Source organism: Mus caroli, chromosome 2, assembly GCF_900094665.2.
Source record: "Mus caroli chromosome 2, CAROLI_EIJ_v1.1, whole genome shotgun sequence".
NCBI classification, from domain to species: Eukaryota; Metazoa; Chordata; class Mammalia; order Rodentia; family Muridae; genus Mus; species Mus caroli.
This window is the reverse complement of record NC_034571.1, coordinates 115,565,370-115,575,717: the sequence shown is the minus strand read 5'-3', so window position 1 is coordinate 115,575,717 and position 10,348 is coordinate 115,565,370. Positions and strand designations below refer to the sequence as shown.

The window sequence follows — 10,348 nt, the reverse complement described above, 5'->3', positions numbered from 1 at the left end:
AAGGTTCAATTTTAAATCTGATTCTATCAAAAGCAGTAGTGAATAATTTCTTTCTTAAGATTAATTCCACAAATTCCTGGGTAACTTTGAAATGATCGCATTGCTTATGAGTGTAAGCCACTGGACAGTCTATCCCACCAGTTCCTTACGTCAGAATCTGGAGCACTCCAAATCTTCTATGGCCCCACAACAGAACTGATAATGTCTGCACTTTCTTAAGTTCCCAGGTGAAAAGGACATGCAGTTTAGTGTGGGAAACCCTGCCAGTGGCAGCCAGACCCAGAAGTGTCTCATCCTTTAAGGTATACCAGAATCTCTGGCAGAAACTTTAAGCAAATCAAAGAATAGATTCACTTTAAGACTGAGGAAGTTATCCAGAAGTGTGCAGGAACAGCACTTGAAACAATCAACACCATTGGTCTAAAGTCAGCATGAAAACAATCTCCAGCCTTCGTCAGATATCAGGCATTTTATTGTAACAAGTACATGACATTGTCCTGCAGGTCCTAGTGACTTGTGCTCTGGGAGTGACAGCAAGTGACTAAGGGTAACAGCCTTTCAAATAGACTCATTATATTCTTGAACAGAAGTCAAGATCAATATCTGTGGGATCACAATTCATTCATTAGGAAGGAGAGGGCTCCTTCAAAGAAAGTTATGCCTTTAAGCTACAGGCTCTGAGCACTGGTCCTCTTTATCGATCTCTCTATCGCCCAGTATGTGATCAGAGGTAGTAATCCCAACTTACTACAAGGGTAATATGGGTTATAAAAGATGTGCATTCTAATCAGACACCTTTGTAGCTTGTGCTGCTCACACACAATAGGGACTAGAAACAAGCTTCCTATTAAACACTAAGACGAGAAAGTATACTACTGCACTTTGGATTTCCAACAATGATACTTCATCTTGCCCTACAGAGTAAGCACCTACCTACAACAACAGGGAAAAAAGTCCTAGAAAACAGTAAAGGCATCATGCCCTCTCTTCTGTACACTATTTACATATGATGTGAGCAGCAGCAGATTTTGTTCTACTTAAAAACCAGAACAAGGCATGGCGATGCACAGCTTTAATCCCAGCACTTGGGAATAAGAGACAGGTGGATTGTTAAGTTTGAGGCCAACCTGGTCTCCACAGGTTGTTGAGGACAGCCAGGGCTTTATAGAGAGCCTGTCTCTAGAAAGAAAGGGGGAGTGGGGAGGGAGGGAGTACAGAAACATTGTTACATTGTGATAATGTAGCATGCAGAGAGAGAGAGAGAGAAACACACCTTTGAGTATCTGGCAGGTCCATCATTGCTGCACAGCTTTAGGAATGGATAGAATCCTGCCCTGAACTCAAAATCTACATCAGCAGCAACAGTGAAAAACTGAGGAGAATGGCTAGAAAAATCTGTCTGCCATCAACTCCCAGCCTACATCTAAGGTCCTGGTGTTTCCACTGTGCACACACTGCCTGTGTTCTTCATAAAAGCTTGGCAGCTCTCTTTCTGGGAGATTCGTGATCAGACAATTGGTATTTCTCTTTAAACAATAAAAAGCAATTGCCAAAAATCAGTGTGGTCATAGAGGAAAGGCCTGCCTTCAGGAAAGGAAAAACTGAAACTAAAATCAATTCTCAAGAAGCGTAGACTTTCTGCTCATTTTGAACCAGTACCCAGACTCTGGAACAACCAAAGGGTTTTTCATTTTCCAAACGATTTAAGATCAAATAATAATTGTAAAGTTAAGCAAGAGTTGAAAACATATCAACAAAGCTTCTTGAGTGAGTCTTGGAAACACAGCAACCATGGAAACACTTCAGGACATGCCACGGCATAAGGCACCGTCCACGCCTCGCTCTCTGTGTACAGCACTAGGGATCCAGGAAGCATGATGGGCCAGGAACCCGAAGGCAGGCTCCTCATGTCCTCTTGGCTGGCTTGGCTGTCAGCTGCTTTTCTCTTTCAAATTCCTTCTCGCGTTGCTGCTCCCTCTCCAGCTCTTCTCTCTGCCTCTTCTGCTGCAGCTTCAGTGCTCTTTTCTGTGGAGAGGGGCAGGGGTACATTTATGGCATAACTTAAAAAATGTTTGACTTGAGTTATCCAACACAAATTCATAAATTACACATTGAATTTTTAAATTTATTTGGAGTAATTTAAGGTTCCCTTAATTTAAAACAAAAGAAAAACACAAATCTTACTCCAAGGTCACATTTAGTGTGACCTGCAAGTCACATGCAGAGAGAAGCCCACTAGCCCAGTGACTGGGGAAGGAGCCAGGGGACTTTATTTTCAGAGGGGAACAGTGTGGCATGAGTTCATCTTACAGTATATGAAGTATAAGAAGTCTACACAAACCCTGAAGACAGACAAGCTTGTGGCTGGAGAGGATGAGGAGGACCCACTCACTTTCAACTTGGACGTTTTCTCGTGGAGCAGCAGCATCTCCTTCCTTATATTCACCAGCTTGGCGTGATAGTGCTTCGCCTCCGTGAACTTAACAATCACAGCAGACAGGATGAAATGGCGAGAATGCGAGTAAGTCAGCACCTAACTAGAGGTCATCCTTCTGAGCTGCAAGTTCAGAGCCTCAATTATGGCCATATTTTAAATTCTACAATGCAGATCTCATTCAACCATTAGCAGAATTTTGAAAACATCTGATTCAATTCAGTAGACAAAAAATAATTCCACCACTCAGGAGGCAGAGACAGGTAGATTTGTGTGAGTCTAAAGCCAGCTGTATATCAAGTTCCAGGCCAGCCAGGGCTAGACACACATACACACATACACACATACACACATACACACACACACACACACACACACACAGAAAGAGAAAGAGAGAGAGAGAGAGAGAGAGAGAGAGACTGTCACTGACTCTCTTTCTCTCAAAAAAGGTTTATTAAACATAAAACAGACATTTATATTAAATAGGTTATAAACAACATTTTACTTCAAAAATATGTCACATAATCTAAAAATTATAAAAGTCACTACTGCCTTTTTGAGAGAACATGCCAGTACATAGGACAGTGGGTGAGTGCTGTCTTCCTGTCAGGGAAACCCAGCCAGTGCCCAGACTCTGAGAGCACAAACTCAGCCACGTATCTTGAGGTCAGAATGACAAGAGTGCCACTAAAGGACAGGCACTGCTTCCCCAGAGTACACATTCTGCGTCTCAGCCAGAAGCCAAAAGGGAAGTCTCCTGTTGGGAGAAGCTGAAGGGTGATAGAGGCCTAGACAGGTGGGAGACAGAATGGAAAGGGAACCTGACTGAGAGGCCGGCCTGCAGAGAGCAGCTACCTCTCACAGAGCTGCAAGTCAAGTCAGTTCACAGACACTTTATGTGCATCATTCAGGGCCTTTCTGTTTCCATTCCTACATGAAAATTAAAGCCACTCTTGGGCAAAGGGAAGAAATATGTGAACAACTCAGTTCTGCCCTTCCAGGCTGATGCAACAGAATTCTGCTCATTTATTGAACTTTCAGTTGTGACTTCACATGGTGAAGTCAGGGGAAAGGACAAGGGAGTCCGTGTGGCCATGCTCACTCCTCTGCTGAGAAGGCTGCACTCTACAGCAGGAAGGAAGACAATCAGAACCTACCTCTGTCTCTCTCGTAAGAGATCTACTTCTGAGGTGTACAAGTCATGCAGGCAAGCAGTTGCTAATGTCCAGGGAGGGAAAGGAGCAACATGGCCTTGCTTATGCTAAGTCTGTTTTCTTAAAGACTATCTGTTCTTCTTTTACCAGCTTCTAGTAATTCAACTTCTAACTAACTACTCATCCTCAGGGTGCCCATCTCATCACAGCACCAGGAACACTGATAATTAAATACTAACTAAGAGACCGCATAATTGGTCCTTCAAAAGGGCCTGCACTTTCCTTGGTGGTAGAAACAGTGCCTCAATATCCCTCACTTTCCATTTTCCTCTTATCATTTCAGGAGACCTTCTCCACAATACAAACAAACTGATTTTCCTAATACATGTTCAGCATATGAAAGACAGCAACCACCGGGAATTCTAACAAAGCAATCGGGATTTGTTAAACAGACAAACTCTACACATAAAAGTTAGAGGATAAGATCATCAAAATGCAAAAATACAAAGCTTTTCTAATGGGGTGGTGGTGGCACACGCCTTTAATCCCAGCACTCGGGAGGCAGAGGCAGGTGGATTTCTGAGTTAGAGGCCAGCCTGGTCTACAAAGTGAGTTCCAGGCCAGCCAGGGCTATACAGAGAAACCCTGTCTCGAAAAACAAAACAAAAACAAACAAACAAACAAACAAAAACAAAGCTTTTCCAAAATCAGAGCTCATTAGTTAGATAAGCAAAATCATACTTACCAAGGCATTGATGTCCAACATGGAGTGGCACTCTTTAAATTTTGAAATCTCTTGTTCCAGTGTATCTAGTAACACAACTTGGTTCTGTCTGAAACAAAAGCACACAGCCAAACCGAATTTTACATTTTCTCAGTATTGGTTCTCTTTACAGAATCACATTCATTCTGGCTACAGGGCAAAGCTGGAAATCCAGCTGGCAATACAGAATAATCTTTCCAATATCATATTTCAAAAATATATTCTGACAACTAAGTATATACTTTACTCTTGACATAATTTCAGACTTTAATAACTAAAATAATCAGATTATTGCAGGGTATTTTACTGTTTTAGCAACATTCTGCATTTTCACACCAAAAGTTCTTTTATAGTATTTTGCTCATGAAACTCAATTTTCTATGCATCCCCAAAAGTAAACTAGAAGCCAAGAATGTCCTGATGTAGACTTAGGGAAGATGCACTACTGAGGGACAGTGCTTCCTCAAGGACCAATGAGCAGCTCAGTAAGTCGGCACAGGACTGGAAGCACGTGTGGCCTTTCCCTCACACTGTGCGGTCTCAGGCACTCAGGGTGCTTCTCTTGACCTAAATGTTATTTATGCAGGCAGAAGGTCAGAGCTGACTTTAACCTTTAGATTCAAATCCTATGGAAGGAGAGAAGCTAACTTCCTCCCCGTTCCTCCCAGAGCAATATGATCACAGGGCCAAGTGACACGGGAGAATCCCCTAAATGAACATTTTAAAGGAAAATATGACGTGATTTGTTGCAAAATAGAGAGCTGTGATGAAAAATGAATTAGCAATAAGAACGAAGGCCAATCACACGTCCATCATCAGGCCTGGGTCTGCAGACCAACAGGTCCCTCACTCGTCTGTCCCTTCGTGTCAGACTGGGGATCACAGAAGAGGAAGTACATCTCGGAGAACAAAATACCCAGCAACTTGCCAAATACAAGACAGCAAAACCCAGGGGGTCACAATTGGAAAACAGAGGCAGAGGCGGGATGGAGAAGGGACATAGGGAGTAAACATGAAAACAACAGCTTCAGAATCAGTAAACTGAAAACCCCCCAGCCAGATCAAACAAGAAAAAAGGGAACAAATGACAAGAATTGTTCATCTAGAGTCAGTCATCACTGCTGATATGACTGTATTATAAGGACATAAACCTCCAACTACTCAGAACGCTTGAGGGAACAGACCAGTTCACCAAACACACAAGGGATCCAAACTCATACAAGGACCACTCGCTCTCACAGTCGACTACAGAGAAACTAGACGCTCCAGGAGTATTACTGCACTTTTGACATTTAGGCTACAGGTGACTCCATGATTCCCATTTACAGGACCCAGACATGTTCAATGACTCAATGTTCCAGGAGACAACACTTTCATATTCCATGAGATTACCAGGTGACATCTGACTACACAGAAGGAAGTGACAAGCTGCTGGCTTTCTGTTGGCTTACGTGAGTTCCTGGAGCGCTCGCTTGGACCTCTGCAGATCTGGTAAGTAGTGGGACAGCAAGCCTCCCACCAAGTGCTCTACAGCTCTATCCTCCACAGGGAAGTCCTCTATCAGTCCTTCATCTGGAGACATGTCGCTTAAGCCTGTGCTCAAGAGAAACACGAAGTTAGGAAGCGCTGTGCTGCTGCAAGGTAAGAAGGCTGAGGGAGGAGGGAAGAAGTCCACGCAAGCTAAGAGCCCAAACTCTCTCCTAACTATACAGTCGCTTCTTTAAATGTGTACCTTCTAAGCTTTCGCTAAAACATGGGGAAAAAAAGAAAAAGAAAAAGAACAAAAAGTGTTTCTGTGTTGTTTTAAGTATTTCTTATTTTGAGGTGAGGTTTCCCAGTATAGCCCATACTGGCCTAGAACTCTCAATGCCCCTGCCTCAGTCTCCTGAGGCATGTATTACCACATCTGGGGAAAAGGTATTTTCAAGCTGTAAGTATATAACAAAGTCTAGGAAAATGTACATTAGTGTATTCAAATTTTACATGTTCATGCATTTTATTAAATGAGTCAGGCTGAAGGATGAGTTTACAGCTACTGAATTAAGGAATTCTTAATACATCAGTGCTTTTAAAAATAGGCATAAATAACATAGACAGAGGCTGGTGAAGCAACTCAGTGGGTAAACGTCCTTCATATGTAAGCCTGGCCTTCTGCCATCCATCCCTGAACCCACTGGACAGAAGAGACTCCTGAAAACTGTTCTCTGAGTTTCACAGGAATACAGTGATGTGTTCTCTTTATCACCCCCCCCCCCACACACACACACACACACAAATAAAATAAAACCTTACAGGGAGGACTGGAGAGATGGCTTAACCATTAAAAGCTAGGCTCAAAACCAAGAAAATAAAAATTGTTAAAGAAATTATTTAAACAAAGATGCAACGCCTAAAACACACTGTTTTAAACTAATAAAAAAAAAGGCTTTTTGCTTAATATATTTACATGTAAAGGGGGTTGTTTTGTCATTTATTAATTAAGATACAGTACTTTCTGTGAACCAGGACTAAAGCTAGGAAGGTCAGCTGGGAGGTGGGGCCGCAGGCCTAGGCCCATTAACACAAGTTCAGTGATGTGCTGACACAATTCAAAGTGGGAGCAAACATTCCATACCCTAATCTGCTATAGGGAATAGTGTGCTGATTGTGCCATGGCCAGTCTCGACCTGCTGCCAGGAATGACACTGCATCCTTTTCCAGGCACCCCAACATCTAAGATAAACACCCACCGATTACTGTTCCCAGAAAAATAATACACAACGGTTTCTAAGTGGGGTCAGTGAATGGTTACAGGTTTTTACAATCACTAGTTCTGAATGAGCTAAAGGTAAAGTATTCACTAAAACTGTACCCAGAAAGCATTCCATAGTTAATGTTAACTTCGAAACACCTGTTGTCAATTATAGTCTAGTAAGAATCAGGAAACATCAAATTAAGACTGGACTGGAGAGAAAGCTCAGTGGTTAGACACACTGGATGCTCTTACCTCTGTAACAATTTTAACTTTAACCCTGTAAACACAAACAAATTGGAATTCTCAAAGTTGCAAGACAGAATTCAAATGGGAAAGGGCTAAATAGAAACTGAAACTCTCCACAAGCGAAAAATGAAATAGGATCCAGGAAGACCTGGGAACTACTAATGTGCCTTTGGATGCGGAACGAAAAGCTTACATTTGACAAATAATTCCACTGCTTAAGTTTTGTATACAATAATAGTACAACAAACACCAACTTCAAACATGGACAATATATAATAGATGAACAGAAAGAAATACCAGACTAAAGCTATAACAACTTAAAATGTAAAAACAACAAATTTGCCTACCCCCCCCCCACACACACACACTAACTCACAGGCCTCCCTCCCTTCCCCATTCTAATTATTAGCAATTATTGGGTAGGTGTTAGTTACTAAGTTCCAGGTGCTTCACTGTGGGAGACTCCAGAACAGAGGTTTCGGCCATGTGGTGGCAACCCCTTTAACGGGTCACCTAAGTCCATCAAAAAACAGATATTTACATTATGATCCATAAGAGTAGCAAAATTACATTTATGAAGTAGTCAAAAAATATTAAAGGGCCGCAGCATTAGGCGATTGAGAAACACAGTTCTAAAAGAAAAACCAGGTCTTTACCATATACATACAATATACGTGCACTGAACACCTACTGTCTGCTAATTTCTCAGTCACAAACAATAAATAGGTAAATTCTCCTCCCTGAGTGCACAGTACAGGGCAGTATCCAAAGCCATTACAAAACCTGTTGTGGAATCTGACGTCTGAGGTGATTTCTAAGGAAGACGGGCTGTTGAAGATGCTAAATGCCCACCTCATCCTCCCACCCCATCTTCTGTTCTCTTTGCTAATCACTATAAAAATGTGAACCCATGGGAAAAGGCACACCTTAAAAAGCCTAACTCCAATGGCTGCAGTTTTCTCACGTAATTGGCCAGAAACTGCCTTTACCCAGCCATGCACATCAGCTTTACCCAGCCATGCACATCATCTTTTCACTTTTCATCACGCTGTTCTGAAGGTCTTCCATTCATTTGTCTGTCTGTTTTAAGACAAAGTCTATCCAAGGTATCTTTCTTCAGCAATGTATATGGATCTACATAGTTCATCAACACTGCTGTGGTCTTCCTAATCTTTGCACGCTCCTATTTCTATGGGAGACATTCTTAGAAAACAGTGTGAAACAGAACATGTGACCATCTTTGAAACTGCAAAAACCCTCCTAAAAAATGGCCCCAACTTAAGACTGCAGCCACCACTTTCATATGGATAGAAATCTGATAGGAGCCGAGGGGGTGTAACATTGTTAAAGAAACAGAATGAGAAACTGCAAGGATGAACAGCAAGGCCATGCACAGAAAAGCAACAGTGAGCTATTAATATACACCATGAGTCAGGCTGTGAGGGTCCCTGAGTGCCAATTCTATGGAAAATTCAGCAAGTGGCAAGAAGCCATTTTAGGATTCTAAGGACTCATGATTGGAGCTTGTCTTGGGGCGGTAAAGTTACAACAATGGACACACCATGCTGTGAGAATAAGAGACTGGTGGTATAAGAGGTGGTATAAGAGGTGGTAGCTTTACACTGATGAGGGGAGATAGATGCTAATGCCCTGTGGAATCCTCTACATGAAACAGAGGGAACTGAATCCAAGAGTGCAATTTCAGTTTCACGGGAGAGTAAGCTCACACCATTCACAAGATCAGATATCTGAGGCTAGGGATCTAGCTCTGTAGTAGAACACTTGCTTAGCATGAAAAAAGTCCTGAGTTGAGCCTGCAGCTAGCACCTATCCCTATCTCTGCCCTACTCTCTGACATCTGCTTTCATTTATATGCATACCACCCATACATTATGTGCAGAAAGAGAGAAAGAGGGGGAGAAGGGAGGGGAAGAGAGAGAGAGAGAGGCCCAAGTTTCAAGTAGGTACTACAGGGTATTTACTAATGTGACTGAACAAGTCATGAAAGGGATATGTCATTGAAGAAATGCACTGCCAGGAAATGCTGGGTTATTTGTAGCTTCCTATTTCTGAAACGCAGAGATTATTTTTAGAAGCTCCATCTAGCGTCCCTCATATGAACCAATGCTCACAGAAAATGATTTGAGTGGTGTTTTCAATCTCACAAAAAAGATGGTATAAACAGTGCCCATCTGCCTATATTGCAAATTAACCGTTTCTTTAAACGGACACATTCGGGCATCAATGCTTAAATTTCTTCTGGAAATGTGCGGACGGCTGCTGGAGTCTCGGATGAAGTAATATCACCAAGGAGGTCAGAGTATTTCATGAATAGACACTATTGTACAGTTTCCTAAAAATCTACCTTCTCTCTGGCAGACTCGTCGCCAACCACTAACCCTGTGACAAACAGTTGAAAAGCAACACAAACGCAAACCTTTAACACAAACCGCACCCAACAGTGCGTTTCCTCGAGGGACCAGGGTTGCCTGGCCAGGAAGCTCTTAGGCAGGAGGGTCGCCTGCGCTGGAGTCCCACCCACTCGAACCCGGCCCCTGTGGGCAGTCGCCCCGCAAAACAGCCGTACCCGGCGTGGGCTCGCCGGCCTCCAGGCTGTCGGAAGGCCCCGTAAGGACCCCGTCCGGAGGCGGTGGCTCAGGAACACTCATGTCCCCGCACTGGGCGCTGCGTGAGGCGAGTGTTGTGGAGAAGTCACAGGTAAAGGAACCTAACGCGTTCCAGAGTCCATCCGGACGAAAGCCGCCGAGGCACACGGAAGTGACGAAAGCGGAAAACCTCGCTTTCCGCCGCAGTACATTACTGCCAATCAGGAACGCCCGCCCCCGCGTCAGCGCCTTAGGCGCAGTCGTGCGCGTGCGGGTTCGGTTTCACGGAGGGTGGCCGGCGGAACCCGGAAGAGAGGTTAGAGGACCGGATGTTGCCATAACCGTGTGAGTGTCCCCAGTGTTGTGCCAATTCATAACTCGGGCCGCTAAGTGAGTTAATACGAATTCTGA

General features: G+C 43.3%; 1 protein-coding gene across 1 annotated transcript; it reads right to left on the bottom strand.

The window, feature by feature from the left end:
• Positions 1–453: 453 nt before the first annotated feature.
• Positions 454–10,104, bottom strand: Bloc1s6 (biogenesis of lysosomal organelles complex 1 subunit 6). Its single transcript, XM_021154821.2, has 5 exons — positions 9,919–10,104; positions 5,803–5,944; positions 4,334–4,421; positions 2,393–2,479; positions 454–2,025 (listed from the first exon to the last, which is right to left on the bottom strand). Exons 1-5 carry the CDS (start codon positions 9,998–10,000, stop codon positions 1,906–1,908), a joined length of 519 nt encoding a protein of 172 aa, XP_021010480.1. The 5' UTR covers positions 10,001–10,104; the 3' UTR covers positions 454–1,905.
• Between the last annotated feature and the right edge of the window lie 244 nt (positions 10,105–10,348).

Excerpts from the sequence above, each read along its gene's own strand:
- Bloc1s6 (XM_021154821.2), bottom strand. The coding sequence starts at position 10,000 with ATGAGTGTTCCTGAGCCACCGCCTCCGGACGGGGTCCTTACGGGGCCT. Across the intron at positions 5,945-9,918 it reads GGCCGGCGAGCCCACGCCGG|GCTTAAGCGACATGTCTCCA; the intron begins GTACGGCTGTTT and ends TCTTGAGCACAG. Across the intron at positions 2,480-4,333 it reads TGTTGGACATCAATGCCTTG|TTCACGGAGGCGAAGCACTA; the intron begins GTAAGTATGATT and ends GTGATTGTTAAG.